At 38.0% G+C, this 18,792-nt stretch overlaps 1 protein-coding gene across 1 annotated transcript; it reads left to right on the forward strand.

Moving 5' to 3' along the window:
• Positions 1-698: 698 nt before the first annotated feature.
• AGA (aspartylglucosaminidase) lies at positions 699-17,261 on the forward strand. Its single transcript, XM_021549178.2, has 9 exons — positions 699-870; positions 2,706-2,859; positions 4,004-4,116; positions 6,681-6,793; positions 7,554-7,668; positions 9,363-9,438; positions 10,158-10,265; positions 12,148-12,281; positions 13,107-17,261. Exons 1-9 carry the CDS (start codon positions 726-728, stop codon positions 13,205-13,207), a joined length of 1,059 nt encoding a protein of 352 aa, XP_021404853.1. The 5' UTR covers positions 699-725; the 3' UTR covers positions 13,208-17,261.
• The last annotated feature ends 1,531 nt before the right edge of the window (positions 17,262-18,792 follow it).

An 18,792-nucleotide genomic window follows, 5' to 3' on the forward strand; every position in this document is an offset into this window, starting at 1 on the left:
ATCCCACCTCAAGTAGCGCATCCAGCTCTCCGGGACCCCACCATAGGAAGGAGCAACCTGTTGGATCAAGGCCACACTAGGTTGATCAGAAGGATGGAGTGCCTCTCTTAAGAGGAAAACCTGAGATAATTGCAGTTGTTCTGCCTGGAAAGGCTTCTGGGTGACCTAATTGCAGCTTTCCAGTACCTGAAGGGAATTTACTGGAAAGATGAGGAAGACTATTTAGAAGTGCATGTAATGACGAGACAAGGGGAAGAGGTTCAAATTTAAAGAGAGTAGGATTAGACTATATATTAGGAAAGAATTCATTACTGTGAGGGTGGTGAGGAACAGCCCATTCAGGGAAGGTGTCCATGTCTCATTCCTGGAAGCTCAAGCCCAGGCTGGGCGGGTCTCTGAACAGTTTGGTCTACTGGATGGTGTCCTTGCCTATGAAAGGGGGGTTGGAGTGGATCACCTAGCGATCCCACCCAAACCATTCTGTGATTCTGTGAAACACAAACTGTATTTCTGGGCGTGGGCCTGGGCCTCGGCCTTAGCTGAGAGTTTAGCTTTTCCGCGCCACGACACCGTTCCGGTGACTGCAGAGCCCGGCGCCGGGCGGCGGGCAGCGCGGCCGGGCCCGCCACGCCCGCAGCGCCCGCGGGCAGCGCATCAGGGCCGGGCCGTGCGCGCCTGCGCCGCCCGCTCGGAAGGCGGCGGAGCGGAGCGGGCAGGGCCGGGCCATGGCGGCGGGACGCGGCGGCGGCCGGCGCGGAGTGACGGTCGCGCTTCTCTTGCTCGCTGCGCTGACGCCGGCGGGCGCCGCCTCAGCTGCCGCTCTGCCTGTAGTCATCAACACGTGGGCGTTCAGGACGGCCGCAGAGACAGGTGTCCCGGCGGGGGCCCGGGCTGCGGCGGGGCGGGTGCGGCGGTGCTGTGCTGTGCTCGGTGCCATTCGGGAGCGCCCGCCGCTGAGGGGCCGTGGGCGGCCTGCGTGTTGGTGCTGGCTAAGGAAACACGAGTCTCTGAGCCGTGACCGGGCTGAAGGTGGCCCGAGGGAGCGGGCTGTGGCCCGGCTGCCAGGCTGCGGAGGGCCGGGCTCTGCTCGCCGCGCTGCCCCGCCGCAGCTCAGGCGGCGGGAGGTGCCGGGACGGCTTGGAAGGGTTATCCTCCCTATGGAAGGGCCCCGCGCCGGAGCTGCCTGTCCTTCTCGCCGCCGCTGGGAGCCTGCAAGCAAATGGTTTCACTTTCCACGATGGGAAATAACGCCAAAAAACCCTACCAAAATCCACTTAAACTAAAGGGGGGTGTTATGAGCTGCGGGAAAGCTAGATCTAAGACATGCTTTTGTTAATGATGTGGTTTGCACTGTTGTGCAGTGTTATTTAAAGGTTTTGATTTGGTTTTACTGGGTTTTTTTTTGTTTGGTTGTTTTTTTTTGTTTGGTTGTTTTTTTATTCCTCTAAAGAATTAGGTAGTTGTATTATTTCTTTGAACCTCTGTTGTTTTCTGATGTGTTATTGACAGTCAGGGCAGGCTTTCCTATACATATGTTAGCTGTGAATAGTAATTTTAAAAGACTTGCAGATTATTTTATTAGTGCCAAGTTGTAAATAGCCCCTTACTACAGAATGCTTGCTTGTGAAATGAATTACCAATAAAGCCTTGTAATGGTCAGAAGTGAAATACACTTACGAAAATTGCAAGGCCCTTTGCAGCTTCTGAAAACCTAAGGCTACTCAGGGCAGTAAAGGTAATAGGAATCAGACCATACTCATACTGAAGTTTGTAGTAGAGGCAAGCATATGTGGAGTTGGATGCATGGTATTAAGTCTTATTTTTTCCCTTATGCAGGCAACTTCATGTAGTAGGCGTGAAGCATCTGTGATGATTAGGCTGCTCTGGCATATGCTGCCTCCCCTGTGCTGGGTCTGTCAAGTGACAGCACCAGAGCCAGCACAAATAGGAGTATGCAGGACTGTAACTGTCAGTGGGAGCAAGCTCGAACACCTTAGAAGATCTTGCCTGAGGTCCATCCTTGTGGAATCTCGTATGTGCAATGCCTTCAGGCTCAGTGTATTCAAGTCATGTCGTTTGACAGGTCTGCAATGTCTTACAAAGCTGCACCGTGATCTAGATCCTGAAGAAAGGAACACCAAGGGTTGAACAGGAGAATGTGGAGACTTAATTTCTTACATATAATTTTCACTATGCTTTTGTGTTTACGTAGTTACTGGTGTAGGTTTATACCTTTTTATTCTGCAGTTGGATACTTAATATTCTCATACAAAGCTTTTGAGGGCAGCTTTTCTTTTTGGCCTTTTCTTTAGTTTTTTTGAGTTGGAAGATTTTTTTTTCCCCTCTTGCTTCTCCCAGAAGGCTTTTTACAAGCAGTGGTAAAGCAATGATTGGTTCTGGAAAGAGGAGGGTAATTGATATAGAGAACTTGTGATAATTGTTAATAAATAATACCTTAGTCAAAAGAAAAGCTTGGTTTCTCAGTCAGAAACACTAATTAGATACACAAGGAAAAGAATATTTAGAAAAGTGAATAGTGAATTTAGAAAATATTACCAATTATTTTGGTTATAATTTTACTTCATAATCTGTAATTTATAGTTTATTTTTATCTACTTATGTAGTGCACCTGCATGATGTCTATCTTTAAGCAGCAGTGGAAGCTCTTTTCCCTAATGACACTTAATTATTTGTGTTGATTACAGCTTGGAGAGTATTAGAGTCTGGAGGTTCAGAGCTGGATGCGGTCGAGAGAGGCTGCGGTCAGTGTGAGATCGATCAGTGCGATGGGAGCGTGGGATACGGAGGAAGCCCAGATGAAAGTGGAGAAACAACTCTGGATGCAATGATTATGGATGGGTAAGGAAACTGTATGGAGAAAAGAATGATCCCTGCTGTTTTAAGTGACTCTGACCCCAAGTGGGAATGCATTATATGAGTTTTATTGAGAACAATAAAAAAGTTCACAAGCCAAAAGGAACAGTGCTGGGAGCATGGCCGAATGCCAGAGGCTCATCCACAAAATGGCAGCTCTGTGTTTTATACTGCTGGTGTTCCATCAGCTTGCTGCATATTTATTTTGATTTTACATAGTCTTGCCCCATGCCACTCTCCTGGGTGTCGACACAGTTTAATCACTGTGGTCCTTAGGGCCATCAACTCAGGAGCATGAGTTCTCCTTTTAAGGTCGTGTCTCAAAGGTTTGGCCAGCAACAGTCTGTCCAGTATAAACTCGCAACCCTCACCACCGCACACAAAACCATCCTTGCAAAAACCAATCTCTCAGCTAGGCCACTGCAACATCAACCTCTCCACAGCATGTATCACTATATCAATATTGACAACATCATAATTTTTAATCAATAATATAATTAATAATATCAATTCCTACAACACCCAGTGAAAGCCAACTTCCACTAACTTTTTTCTCACACCTGCCATTTTTAGCACACTTAAGGGTAGTTACAAGATTTTGGTGCTTTGGGGCTGACTATGGGACAAGCCAACTTGTGCGACAAGGAAAAATAACATACCTGATTGTTGAAAGAGTAGGAAATGACTCTTCACTTGTAGTGCAGTAATCCAGTTCTAGGTATATCAGTTGAAACAGATGGTTTGTAGCCTTGTTAGCTTTCCCTTTACATTCAGTCCATAAATATTTCACTTTCGGAGCAATTGTTTTCAATAATTTATTTGCTGTTTAAAGCTTTCATGATTAAAAAGTAATTGCAAATGTGTGGTTCACGTTATGAGTTTAGGTAACAAAATACTACTGTGAATGGAAGTACTGTTTCTTGAGCATCACCATGCCTGTGAAAGGAAACAATATATGTAGGAAGTCTTTCCCTACTAATGTATTGACATTTGTCTGTGGCATAGAGCAATTAAAGCATTTTGTTAAAGGAGCAAGCTTTTTGATTTAGATGAGAACACATTTTGTCTAGTAAAAAATGTGCAATTATTCTTGTTGTTATAATAAGTTTTAAATATTCCTTGTTTCTAGCAACACTATGGAAGTTGGGGCTGTTGCGGATCTCAGGCGTGTGAAAAATGCAATTGGTGTAGCACGAAAGGTCATTGAATACACTAAGCATACATTACTAGTGGGAGAGTCAGGTAATTATTGCTTTAACTATTTCCAAGTTAAACCCTCATTTTAAAATACTTCATAATAAAATTGCCATGTTTTCATCTTGGTGGAAGAATTCCTTGACAATCAAATCAATCTACTCAAATAGTTCAAAGGTATATATTCTTTCATTCTATGTCCATGAAATAGGTTTATTTTTAGACATAAAAAATAGTTGTATGTTTTTTTTTCCATCAGCTTAACTGCAAATATTGTAATCCCAAGGCTAATATCACTGATATCCAAGTTACCAAAGATGATTTATTAAAAAACACTATAGAAACTGTTAGAATGTAAATGTTGCATTTAGAACCATTAAGAAACTTTTTCTAAGGAATGACAGAATTTATAGACATTGAGTTAAATTCTACTATTTTGGTATATATTAAGTGTGATTAGAGTATTTCATAGCTAAAAGTATTAGTGAGTATGAGTGCTTAAATGTGAAAAAAGCTCATTAGAGGCTGTAATCCCAGGCACAACAAAAGAGCAGTAGCAAGTTGGAGGATTAGTTGAGCATTTTAAATACAGGCTCCTGTTGCTAAAATAGTACCAGTTTCAAAAAGAGCTGTTCATTCCCCAGAGGAGTGTTGAGTGGTGAACAGGTTTCTTGACTTTTAAGGAGCCTGCTCTGAACCTGTAGCTGCTCAGAAAGAAATACACAGATAAGTGTGGAAAATGACATCTGAGCATTAATGGTGATTCAAGTGCTTCGAAATTGATAAGAAAAGATAAAATATTCTTGAAGTAATTAGCATGTGCAAAAGTGCACAAGCAATTTTTTGATGGAGTAAAGTGGAACAATTCTGGGAGGTGAGAATAGACTGAAGGTCTGAATAGAGAAACCTGTAGATTCTATTTAATTTAAGGCAATTGACCATGATGATGAGTGACTTTTCTAAAAGAAATGTCACACGTAGTGCAGAAAAAGAAATTGGTCAGGTGTTGAATAGTGGAGGGAGAAATACTCCTAATACTCATTTGCCCCTCACTGCTAGTTACCATAGTATTTTTAAATTTTAATCAGGAGAATGAACAGAAAGGATGAGGAAAATGAAGAAACAGAAGGATTCAAGTGTTGATTTAACCTAAGAAGATACCTGTTTGCCTAATGGAGGCATGTGGACAAGTTTATTATGCTGAATGTTTACCATCAGTGATAGATTGCTCAGAAGAAAATATCTAGCAGTAATGGCAAAAGAAAGATGTGAAAGCTAAAGATTTATCTGAGTAAAAATTTGAGATGGTATTTAATGTTAATAAATTAATTAAAGCAGTGAAGAAATTGAGAAAGACTATTTCTTTTGAAGAAATGTATTTTTGTGAAAACTGGAACTTGGATAAGAGAAACTTTGGTTGTCTTTACCAGATAAAGGTGAATAAAAAGAAAATCTATATGAACCTTCAAACTGGATGTGAGAGAACTAATAGAAATACTTGTATTTTTAAATAGAAATAATTGTATTACAGAAAAGTTGGCTAGAACAGTAATATAGTTTCATATAAATGCATGTAATCTCTTCAGGCATTTTTTATTCAAGATGCAAAATTAGGAACTCTGCTTCCTGGAATAGAAACAATGTTTCAAAAACTATGAAATAATTCCTAACAGACATGCACAAGCACAATTTTATCTTAAAAAAAAAAACAAAACAAACCAAATAAAAACCCCAAATTCTGCCTGTTTGTTCTATAAGTGGGAAAATATCTAATTGAAGGTGTCAGTTTTCTTTTTCTCTAAGTGCTGATACTTGTGTCAGTTTTTATGAAAAACTAAAAAAAGCAGTGCAGAAATAATTGAAGGCTTCTCTTAATTCTTGGATTGGATAAGTTTTTTCAGCTGTATACTGTAGTGATATTATTATCAAGGATTGATAATATAAATTCAAGCATCTGAACCTAGCAATCGTATCTGTTACTGGGTAATATCAAAGGTATCTACAGCTAAAAGATGATAGAAGAGTTGATATTTTTTCTTTTCCCTTTGCCTAATGATAAGTCATCCTTAGAATTGTAACATTCTTTCATTGCTTGTGTCGGTATTTCTTTTGCTCTCTTGCCACATACTATATTAATTTTCAAAACAAGAAAGTAGTCACTTGTCAAGCTGCAAGGACGAAGTGGATTGCTTTCTTCAGGTATTAGTTTTAATGGCAAACGTATTGTTATGTTATTTATATTTGATAAAAACTTTCTTTTTAAGGAAAATACACTTATATTTGTAGGATTTATTTATTTCTGTGATGCACAAAGGCTAGGCCATTCTTGCGTCACAGTCTTAATTGTGTCCAGTTGATTAACAGAGTTGAATTTGTTTCTCTTTCAATGGGAAAACTTTTATGTCACTGCCTGTGAAGAGTTGGCTACGGGAGTACATCACTCTAATGGCTGATACTGCTGATACTGCTCCCTGAGGATGTATTTCTCATCCACCAAAAGGATGTAGAACTTCTTCATTTCTAAAAAAACAAAATATGAATACATTATCATAAAAACCATAAAACTGTGAAGAAATCAATGTTTCTTTTTTATTTTGTTCTTGCTTTTCAAGCCTCCCTGTTTGCTGTAAGAATGGGGTTTCCATATGAAGATTTAACTACCCAGAAATCCCTTTCACTGTATTCAGAGTGGCTTAATCAAAACTGTCAGCCAAACTACTGGAAGGTACAGTGAAGTGATGGCAGTGAAGGGGGGATTTAGAAAGTCAATAGTGCTTCTTCCTTTCAGCTTATATTGAAGTTATGCTTTACATTTGAAGAAAAAAGTTTTGCTTATAAGACAGAAAAAACCTTGGTATTACTAAGCACTTGCTAGACTTGGGAGTGTATGTCTCTAGTTATTATTTCTTAGATACTGCTGCTTTTGACGTTGCTGCAGTAGTGCTTTGGTGTGGGAGTTATTCTTTAGTTCTTAACTAGGACAGGACCTACCAAAATAAACATAAAACTATGTATTTTTGATGCATGTATAAATTTCTGAAAGAAAATCTTACAGTTGTAATTAAGGTCTTTAAATAGTTGAGAGACTTTATGCAGACCTGTGAGTACATCAGGTTAGTGCAGATGTCCATTAAACTTGCCTGTTTTGGTGAGCTTGGCTTGTTGTTTGAATGTGGCTTTTTTTTTGCTTTGTGTGTACAGATTTCTACATGTTTGTACACTGGTTTGGGGTCTTTTTTGACCAGACAGTTGAGCAGAAGAGAATCTTTAATTTGAACAATGTAACTTTCTTTTTACTGTATAATACAGAAATTAATCTTTATTCATTAAGCAAAACAATTTATGGGATCTCAGTACATCTCTGTGGTTTAAGTACTGGGCATCTAATGTTTTTATGGTAGATTATAGGTATTGATTAGAGTGTTTTTTAATTTAGGTGTGTTGAATTTGCTATATTATTCATGCAAATCACAAACTGATTACAGAACGTGGTGCCAGACTCTTCAAAATCCTGTGGACCGTATAAACGGCGTGAAGAAGTAACTTACAGAGAAGAACACACCAGCTCACAGAGAAGTGTTCATAACCATGATACTATTGGTAATAACTTTTGGTAACTCTGATGCTGAGCTTTTTGTTTCTCGTTCCTATAACAATTAAAACATACTTAGTTAAGAGGAGTATTTCATATAGGAATTATTTCCTGTTTATAGTGTTTTAAAGATTCTGTTACTAATGTGTTAGGATGGAGTGCCTAAAAGTAGGATTTGGTTTTGGTTTTTTTCAAGTTCACTGGCTGCACAAGCACTTCATTTTTTGCCATTAACTCTTGTTTATTACCTTGCTGCTTCTCCCACAAATACGTTGGCATAATTGTTTGGACAGCTGTGGATGCTTAGGAAACTGACTAAGTTAAAAATAATTATGTTTGTCTTGATTATAGTGCCCTGTCAGACCAACTTAAAAGGCCTTGCAGTGGTAGAAGAAACTAATATACTATTAGTCCTGTTGCCAACTAAAAGCAGTTTTTTTATGCTCTTTAAGCTTATAAAATAAAGTTTGCTTTCATTTTTCTTTTATTGTAGCTTTTTTCTAAATCAGTAAATTTCTACAGAAGCTAACATTAAAACAAGTTAGCAGTAGTAGTCCCAAAAGCTTCTAAGAGTTTACTGATTGAGGATTGTTAATTGCTAAGACTGTAAGTTTATTAATGAGCAGATCAGACAAAGGACTAGAGCAGTTACAGGTTCATGTCTTTCATATCTATACTTTGTAGTCTTGAAACTTGCACTTTTTGGTTTAGTTTGGATTTTTCTCAGTTTAACAGTAACTTTTTGTCTGATGGTCTTCACAATATCAAGAATTAACAAGTGGTTTCAAGTGTTAATCTTTCTTCTTTGTTTCTAGTTCATCTCAATCAATTAATTTTCTACGTAAGTTACGTGACTTACCAAATTGTTAAGTTGATAACTATCTTACTTACTGGGGTAATTCAGTAAGTGCTGGAAAAGTAAGAAGTTATGGACTGTCAGGAGAGAGGAATCTGCTAAATACAATTCAAGAATTGATCTATCATTAAGTAGTCCTAAGCTGTTTTGTAGTAAATGATGGTATTTTGTATTAGTATTTCAAGTTCTCCCACCCCATTGTTTTACATATGAAATAATTCTGTGAGTAGCACATTTTGAGAAGAATCTTGATTCAGCATGCATTTAGAACATCGGTAGGAACTGATGCCTTTCCAGTCTTTTTGCAGAGGCCATTGGGTCTTTTTGCAGAGGCCAAAATTAGCAAGGGGTAGGCTTGTCCATACATTTGGTTGTTCATCATTTAGTTCTAGTTACTTTGGTAGGCAATATGTCATCTTCTGGCAAATTCAAGCTCATGCTTCTGACTTTTTTTTTAATTGCTTTCAAGTACCTCTTATAATTTATAAACTTGTCGCTCTGATGGTATTGGTGCTTGATGTGGTGACACCAGGTATTTGTTCTCTACTAGTTAACAAAGGTGTGTATCAGGAGGCAATGGCTACTTAGGCAGCAGTAACATATGGCTCTGAACAGTGTGGCACTCAACTTTCACATTCCTTTTTGAGCTCTTGTAATAGATCATAAAAATTTTCAAATATCTTTTAAAAATAACTTGTTTTCCTAAAGAGTACAACTCTTATATTTCAGGATATCAGTAATTTGAATAGTCTGGCATTTGTGATTCTGTTTGATAAGGGTAGTGCCAACTAAATAAATATGCTAGTAGTGTTCCTGAATAAGTTTTGTCCTTGTTGAAAATCTTAGGTATGGTTGTAATTGGTGTGAGTGGAACCGTTGCTTCTGGGACATCTACTAATGGTGCAATCCACAAACTTCCAGGGTTAGTATCTCTGATTTTACAAAAAAGCTTTCTTTTTTCCCCATCTTATTTCCTATGTTAAACTTGTCATTGGGGCTTAAAATGTTAACCTGTAGATCACAAAATGGCTTTGCTTTTTTTTGTGCATTTGTCATAAATCCTAATATTGAGAAACTGGTTCAGGTTCAAAATTACATGTTGCATTTGAGGGAATGCTTGTTTTTCAACTTGCTTAATTCACCATAGACACAAACAACTGGCACAGTTGTGAGACAACTTGTAAGGCAAGGCACCAGGGACAAATAAGCATTTTGGAGATGTGCACAGTCTCCTAAGAAATGTACATAAAATCAGAGCCTCAGGCTTGTGTTTTGTCTTTGAGATACTTTTTCTACACAGTTAGGATTATTGTCTGTCAACCAAGTCAGACAATTTCTGGATTTACAACAAGTTATTGAACATATTAATGTCCCCAGCTGCTTACTGTTGCCCACAGGCTAAAGCTCACTGGCTTAACTATAGTCAGTATAAAAACAGATAGTTATGCATTGGTCGTGGATTAAGCCTCAGGTCAGTCAGGTTATCACAGATCATTTTTACAGGTAGTTTTAAGACAAATCTTTTGACTGCAGTGGATTGACCTCTTTACCTGTTCTGTTCTCCTGTGGGTTTAATGCTAAGTCAGCTGGAGGCAGTAAGGCTGACAAAGTTTGGTTTTTATTTTCCATTGTTCACTACAGCCGTGTGGGAGATTCTCCGATAGCTGGAGCAGGATCTTATGCGGATAGTACAGCCGGAGGAGCTGCAGCCACTGGGGATGGTGACATCATGATGCGCTTCTTACCCAGGTTTGTCCTTAGGGCAGACTTCGCTAGATTTCTGCAGCAAAATGTGGACTCAGCAAATGAAGAAATTGATTAAAAATTTGAACTACTTAGTGGCTGCTGAAGTGGGAGTAAAGGAGTAGAAGGGGAAAGAATAGTAGCAGAACCAAGTTACCCTTATTATCTTATTATCTGTCTTAAAAGAAGAGACTTAAATATCTTGGTGACAGATCCCTTAATACTTCCAAGCTGTGAGCAAACAGGCAGCAGGTAATATTTCCAACCTGTATGCTTTTTAGCAGAACTGATTAGCTTTCTTCTCCAAAGCATTTTGTTGTGTGGGAAAGTATCATAAATTGTAGAAAGGATGAGCTGCGGGTCTCAGCTCACTCAGGAGGTATCACTGCAGCAGTTCTTTGTAATTGCATCTAATTTGAAACTGAAAGAGGTGTTTTAGTGTTGTCACAGTGGTTGCATAAACTGTGTAAGAAATGGCTCTCTTCGTGAGCATCCTCGTGGGTTGGACTCAGCTGGAATCAATTATGGAAGTCCATGCTGAACATAATGGGCACTGATGCTTGAAGGATAATACAGAAGTGGCCTTCATAATTGCTCAGGCAACTTTTCTGAAGCTGGCAGCCAAGAAATGCTAGCTGTTGCATATTTACAGATGTTGTCAGTGAATTTCAAGTTGTTCTGAGTCAGTCTTTCAAATGCAAGGCAGTTGACGACTTACTGAATTATCTGTCTTTTCATATAATATACCAAGATGAGTAGTGAGTTGATCTCCGCTATAAGGTTAATCAGTAAAAGCTTAAATTGCATTTAAGCAGCCTGAAGTGTTTGCCTGTAATGCCTAAAACATTTAATGTTGGTACCAGTGGGTTAATCATCAGACTAGGTGATTAATTACCGGTTCCTTATAGATAAAGATTTTTACTTATTCCATGGTATTTAGCTATTCCCACATGAAAACAAAGTCAAGAATTGACCTCCAGAAGTGAAAGAAGTGTCAAATAAAGGGCAAAATTGTTAATAATTTCCATATGCCTTTGTTGAGGTGGTAGCTTCTTGTTGAGTTTTTGATTAGTGAAGAGTGAAATACAGCTTTATTTTTCAGATAGTTATCTTTAGATAACTTGAATCTATTTGATTTTTAGAATAAATCAAAGATAATAGGGAGTCTCAAAATGCAAAAGTTTTTCTTTTCTGTGTTACTTTGATTACATCTGTAATTAATGCAATCTGTAGATGTCTTGGTGTAACAAGTTTGTCTTGGTATATGCATCTTTCATCAAAGCGATAAAATGTTGTTTGCTTGTAAGTTATGTCATGAGTTATCATTTAATCTTCAGGTTCTGAAAGAAAACGGCAACATAAGTAATTTTTTTCCTCAGGACATTTTGGAAATGCAACTGGTTCATCTCAGGCAATTTCTTTCAATATAAAGGAAATTCATTTTGATTACTCTTAGAATAAGAGTTTTTTTTAAATCACTTTGCAAAAGGTTTGAAAGTAGAAGCCACTAAGTCTTCTAAGCCACTGCTCCCTGCAGTTCTTTAACTGATCTTTTGCTTAGCCTCTTCTACTGCAAATGATCAGAGTTCTGTCTTGGTTTGGCCTGCCATAGAATGATCCATGGTATAGATGTCATGTTGTAGTCCCTTTTAGTCTTGTTTTTAATTGCTTTTTGTCATGGTATAGATGTCATGTTGTAGTCCCTTTTAGTCTTGTTTTTAATTGCTTTTTGTGTACAATTTGAGTAATAATTGCCAATATGAAGTTGGTCAAAAAGATTATCAAGTGTTCCCATTATTCAAAGAAACCAGGGTCTCTTCTGTGGTATTTTAAATTATATAACCTAAATATGGCTAATTTTCTGGGAATGTGGTTTGGTTTTTTTTAGTTATCAAGCTGTGGAATATATGAGGATGGGAACAGACCCAACAGTAGCCTGTCAAAAAGTTATTTCCAGAATCCAGAAGTACGCTCCAAAGTTCTTTGGTGCTATCATTTGTGCCAATATAACTGGAAGTTATGGTATGTATTTTGTTTTGCAGACAAAGTTCCTTGACCCTAACTAGGTCAGAGATTTACAAAACTGAACATAGATTTTAAATAAGTCTTTAATTATTCTTTGGAGAGTGCAGCAGTACTGGCCATTCACAGTATGGAATGCTGGGTAGCAGGGCAGCTGTGTCCTAGTGCAGATTGGAGATAATTTAATTTTGCTTCTTGATGTCTTAGACTTTCACAAAATTTATGGAAGTTTTAGCAAAACCCGAAAATATTTACAACCTTCATTTGTTTTCCTGGACTGTATATGATTAATTTGAAGGCTTTTAAAAAAGACTGCTTTGCCTTCCCTAGATATGGCATAAGGAAGGGAGAATAGAAATGTTAAGCATAGCTTCAAAGTGATCTAAGAGTAGTCATTGTGCCAGGCATCTCATTAGTGAACTCTTAGATCAGTAGGAAGTACAATTTGCTAATCAATGTGGATTATTTAGTTAGTCTGCTTTGCATATTCTTTGATCTCTTACTTCCTATAGTTCTGTGTTTAAGAGATTAGTATTGAAGGAACTCATTAAATTAATCAGGACTGAAATAGAGAGAGATTTTCCTGACTTCTGCTAGTGTTTTGAATTGTACTATAAGGGCATTAGTTGGACTACAACAGCCAGTAGTATTGTATTTTAACTTAAAAATTAAATACTTTCAAGATGTGTTGGGTTAAGCAGATTGTAAAAGAATAATTATACCACTGTAGTAGAATTAGTAACTGTATCTTTAGATGATAAAATACAATGACAGAGGCATTAATCCCAAATGTAGTAAATTAGAATATTTTTCTTTTTTTCCTAGGTGCTGCATGTAATAAAATTCCAGGATTCACTCAGTTTCATTTCATGGTTTCCACCCCCTTGCTAAGTCGACCAACTGAGCAAGTAGTAGACTGCATTTAATTTATTTTGTCCTATTAGCATCTCAACTTAGAAGAGGACGGTGCTAGGTTCCCCCAGTTAGTCTTAAAAATGGTTGTTTCTATCATTTAATGGCTATTATGGTCTGCTTGTTTTCCTAAGAACTGGGTAGCCAGAAGTGATGAATAGTAGCCATTGAACAGGCCCTCTGCCTTGCCACTTAAAAATATATTTGTCAGACATCTGGAATAAGAGGCTGGAAGTGGAACTATGACTCTACAAATAGTTGTAGAGTCATAGTTCCATAAAACTTACATTGAGAATATTTGTCTTTCTAAAATTTAGTCCAGGCTTTCTTTTCTCTTTCTTTTCTCTGAAAAGAAAATTGCATGAAAATATTGGCATGCAAGGAAAGGGCCTTGAAGAGTAGTGGAGACTATTTCAAAGATTTAATGAAGAGATAAGAAGTCCTCATGGACCATTCTAACTTTTTCTACCACAGCTGAGAATACATTTGAATAGAGATTACATGCAAGCATCCCTGGTGGTACAAACCTTCAAAAAATTTTGGTTGACTGACTGGATGTGAAAACAATTGGAAATCATCCTGTCACCTGTTTTTTGTAATGAAAGTTAAGTTATGAACCATAACCATGATGATTTCCTTGTCAGTAATACGCTGTGCATTCACCCTGCCCTACAGCACATTAACCTCTGCAGAGGAGCAGTTGAATGCCTAGAGTGTGACAGTTACCTACAGTTTTGGGTTTTGGCACTTTCTGTGTCTAGAGACACCAGGATTCATTTGTAATGGATCTTTAGCATCATGAGGATTATTCCACAGGTATTTGATGATGTGTTTGATCATTCTCTTAAATTATTGGCTTGCTGATCTGATGGAATCTCTGCTAAACTTGAGCTAGGAAATGGCAGAAGGGGAAGTGAGTAAAAAGAGTGTCCTGTCACTTTGATTATCCTCTGTCTACTTTAATTAAATAAAATCATTGGGTAGTAAAATCATTGGGTAATAAAGGCACACATTAATGTATTAGTAAAGTTGTTTAGATGTTTGTGTACTGTGCCTTAGATTAATTGTTGCTTTCTGTTTCAAGTTGGTGTCTTTAAAAGCTGGAAATAAACCATTCAAACTAGAATGGCTATGCTTAATTACCTACTATTGAATTTCATCAACAAAGTGATTTACTCACTTCTGTCACTGGATCCTCAGAGCCTGTTTCTGTGGCCTGTATTCACTGCAGGCCACAGAAAGCTTTTGTCAGAGAAGCTCCTAGTGAATACATCTGTAATGGATTTAGATAAGTTTTTTATCTGTGCTACCTACAATCCTTCTTCCATGGCTGCTCTGTCTTCAGGTAACTCAGGCAGTCAAGTACAAATAGATTAATAAAAACCTAGTGATTGCTACTTTGAAGATTGCATTAGGGTTTATGAATGTAGAAGGTTCAGTACTGGGAGCTGAGCAGTAATGTCTCAAATTGCTGCAGCTGAATCCTCCAGGATTCATTTCTGAAAGAGGTTTGGGAACATCCATAGCTTGCTTTCTAGAGTGCTTATGTCACTCTGTACTAGCTAGTCTATGCCAGTAAAGGTTATGAGTGCCCTATAACAGTGTATCTTGAAGTCACTGTCACAGTGCTAACTCCTACACAGTCATCTTACCTGTGCTGGCTGACAGCAGCTGCACGTGAGTCAGCTGTGTCCAGGGGGCCAAGACAGCAGTGGCATCCTGGCCTGTATCAGCAATAGTGTGGTCAGGGAGACCAAGGCAGGGCTTGTCCCTCTGTGCTCAGCACTGGTGAAACCACACTTTTGAGTCCTGTGTCCAGTTCTGGGCCCCTCACAATACAAGGGACATTGAGGGGCTGGGGTGAGTCCAGAGAAGGGCAATGGGGCTATTGAAGGGTCTAGAGGGTAAATCCTAGGAGTAGGTGAGAGAGTGGGGTTGTTCAGACTGGAGAAAAGGAGGCTCAGACCTTATTGCTCTTTACACCTGCCTGAAAGGAGGGTGTAGCAAGGTGGGAAGCAGCCTTTTTACCCAGACTACCAGTGACAGGACAAGGGGAAATGGCCTCAAGCTGTGCCAAGGGAAGTTCAGGCTGGCTATCAGAAGGAATTTATTCACTGGAAGGGTAGTCAAGCATAGGAATGGGCTGCCCAGGGAGATGGTGAAATCACTGTCTCTGGAAGTATTCCATAAAAGACTGGACATAGCACTTTGTAATATGGATTTGTTGTCATGGTGATGTTTGGTGAAAGGTTGGACTTGGTGATCCTGGAGATCTTTTCCAGCCTTACTGATTCTGTTATTCTGTGAAAACTACTTGTCTCCATGAGACAATACATGTGGTTTGATAATATGAGTTGCTTTGTTATAATATGAATTGCATTAGTTATAAATAAAAAAGTTAGTTTGTGTAAATTATTTTGATATATCATTAACTTGACAATATATTAACTCATAATGTTAAGAATGATACATTCTGATATTGTGGACCGAATTGAGAATTGGAAAAATAATATGCTTGATATTTTGTCTTAAAATATTTCTTTAAAGGTTGATAATGATGTTCTGTTATGCTTAGCAGACACACAAATTCTTTTAGGTAAGATATCAAGTACAGCCTCCTGTCAAAAGTAAGCAAAAGCAATGACAATCTTTTGTCAGGGTTGCAAAAAAGTATTTTACTATTTTTGATTTCAGTTTTTACTATCCAGCTTTTACAACAGAGAATATGAGGGTTTGCGATTTAATGGTTCATTTGAATGAATCTGTCTGTAGAGGTGGGTTCTTAAGTTCATTAGCTTCTTTTTAGCCATTTTTTTCTCTTTCTAAGGACAGAAAAAGAATCTTTGCCCAACGGTCTCGCTAAAAGTGAACTATGCTCTGTTTTTGCATGGTATCAAATTGTTAATAAAGCAATCTCTGTGTACTCTGGCAATGTTTTATATGCATTTACTGAAGAAAGCTTCCCTGTCATTTCACCATTTGTAGGTTACCACTGAAACATATTCTTTCATTTGTAACTGCCTCAGTCAGTAGTAATTCAGAGTTTTAGGGAATTCAAGATTGATTTTTAGATGGAATCTACAATGCTATATAAACGGAAGTGAATCTATCAGCATTTGTTGTTTAAGTTCAGTTTATCACGTGATTGTTGTAACTCATTAACAGTGTTGTTCATTCTTGTTTTGAATCACTGAATGTGTGCAGGATTTCTGTGCTATTATCTGTAGTCTGTGCATGAAGAAACATCAGTTAGACTGTTAAATTTACTCTAGCTCTAATATACAGCAGGTATGTTATATATTAAGCACTGAAGTATAAACGTTTTCACTGGAGGGTCTGTTCATTCCTCTGCCTAAATTCCATTAAATTTACAGCAAAAACTCAAATGTTCATGGAGCAGAAATGAACGAATCTCAGGATTTTGTGACTAATATTGTTTAAGCTGCTGAGTCAGCAGCGAACATTTATGTTTGTGCATTTAACGACCTTAGCTGTGTTTTTATTTTCTTTTTTTTCCCCTGACAGTTGTAATTACTGTAAGTAAATACAGCTGCTGGTACAGTGCTGTCTTGGTGTGATTAGCTCATACCTTTACCGAGTGACACATGGGGTGGTCTGTGAAGTAAAAGCAATAGCAACTTCAAAGGGTGCCAGTTCAGGGAATCCCTGCTACTGATGACCTTTTTTTTTCCCTTTTTCATAATAAGATAGAGAAAAAGTTTTACAAGAATTGTAAATTGTATTGTAAATGTCAGGGGGATTTATTGGTCAGAAATGGTGATTTTGGTGCACTGCACAGAAAAAGAAACTGTTGTGTTAGATTAACAAGAAGTTTCATATTTTCACCCTTTGGATACTTGCCAGCTGGACTCTGAAATACATTTTGACCCTAATTTGGTTTGTTGCTCTGTTATGATTTTGATTGCTGGTGTTGTGTAATTACATAGAAAGCAGTGGGCTTTGCCACTTGAATGTAGTTGGAAAGTTGGGTTGCATTTTATATTTCTAATTTCTAAACATTTATCATTCAAAGATATGGAGAAATAATAAATTTGATTAAGCAAGAAATCCTCTGTCATTGTTTATTTGAATATTCTTATGTACGGATGGGAAGACCTAAACTTGTTACCTTTTCAATACAGGTATAGAAAGATTGTTATAGACCTAACCCTCCCAAACAGGAGAAAGGCTTTTTCTCCTATAATCAGAAGAATCCCGGTGATGTTTTTCCTGATCTGCCATTAATGGTACTTATAGTTTCTTCAGATCTGTCAGTTTTCTCTATATTAATTTTGCTTTCTTTGCTGCCAGCAGACCTGTCATAACAGCTTTCTTGACACATTCTGGCTATACCCATCTAGGTTCAACTGTTGCTCAGTTTGCTTTTTGAAGTGTATTTCATGCATGATGTAGACTGTGTTGTAGTATAATTTTGTCATGCAGTATTTGGCAGGGAGAATTCAGTTCTATATGATATGACCTTTTAAAGGTGGCATAATTCCTGAAGCAGTAGATTACAGTATTGCAGCAGTACAAGTTTAGAATTATACTTAGCGAGATCATGAATGCTTATTGTTCATAAGTAGATGCTTGATGGCATATGTGGTTATTTATTAAAAGCAGTGTGACAGGCTTTTTGAAAACAAAAACAGTTATGCTGCTATCTTAATGCTGCTCCTGGATAGACATTGTAACAAGAAAATTTCCAAGACAAATTATCATGGATCATCTGTGAGATTTGTGGTTGCGTTGGCAGGCTGATACATAGAGAAGTACAAAGGAACTGAAACTTCTAATAAATTAATATTTTTATCTGTAGCATTTTTCCTGAGCATTGGATAGGAAAGTAGAACTGATGATTTCCTACTTTCCTTGTGTAATCATTTCTTTAGATATGTGGGTTTTTTTCTGAAGGATTTATGGTAATAGATGGAGCAAAATATTATAGTTTAAAGGGGTGGATGTAAAATATTATAAATAAGTTTAGTTCATAGTCTAGTGTGTTTTGTTAATCTAGTTGTTACTGAAGATTAATTTGTATGTTATAGAGTATAAAATAAATCACATTGGAGTACAGTGTTAATGAAATGTAGCTTTTGACGTTCCATCTGCACCCATTCTTAAAAATCTGCCAACATGAAAAGTCCTGTGATCTCACTTCTCAGCTAGAGTTTTGACAGATCTTGTTAGTGCTTGGTGAAAGTCCTAGCCCCAAAAATTGGTCTTTGGGGGTAACATCACTTTGCTATGTGAGCTTAAGAATGTTACGAGCAGTAACAGGTTTCTGCAGTGCTACTTCTCCCTGCCTGCTGTGTCTCTTCACTGGAGGTTACTGTTTGTATACCAGGACTGGCAGACTGGTGGATGTTTCATTCCAGATCCAACAGTTTAGCCTCTCTGACCTCCCTCTGCACTTTGCACTGAGAATAGCAGTTGCCTGCACCCCATTTCATCGACTCTAAATTCCCATCTAGGAGCTGCAAGGAAGGGCTGCAGGGCTTGTCGGGGGAGCATACATCAAGTATGTATATCATACCATCATCATTCCTGTTTTGAGTTCCAGGAATCATACTTACAGCAGTGCTAATAAAATCCACCA

The sequence above is a fragment of the Lonchura striata genome, chromosome 4, assembly GCF_046129695.1.
Source record: "Lonchura striata isolate bLonStr1 chromosome 4, bLonStr1.mat, whole genome shotgun sequence".
Taxonomy (NCBI): Eukaryota; Metazoa; Chordata; class Aves; order Passeriformes; family Estrildidae; genus Lonchura; species Lonchura striata.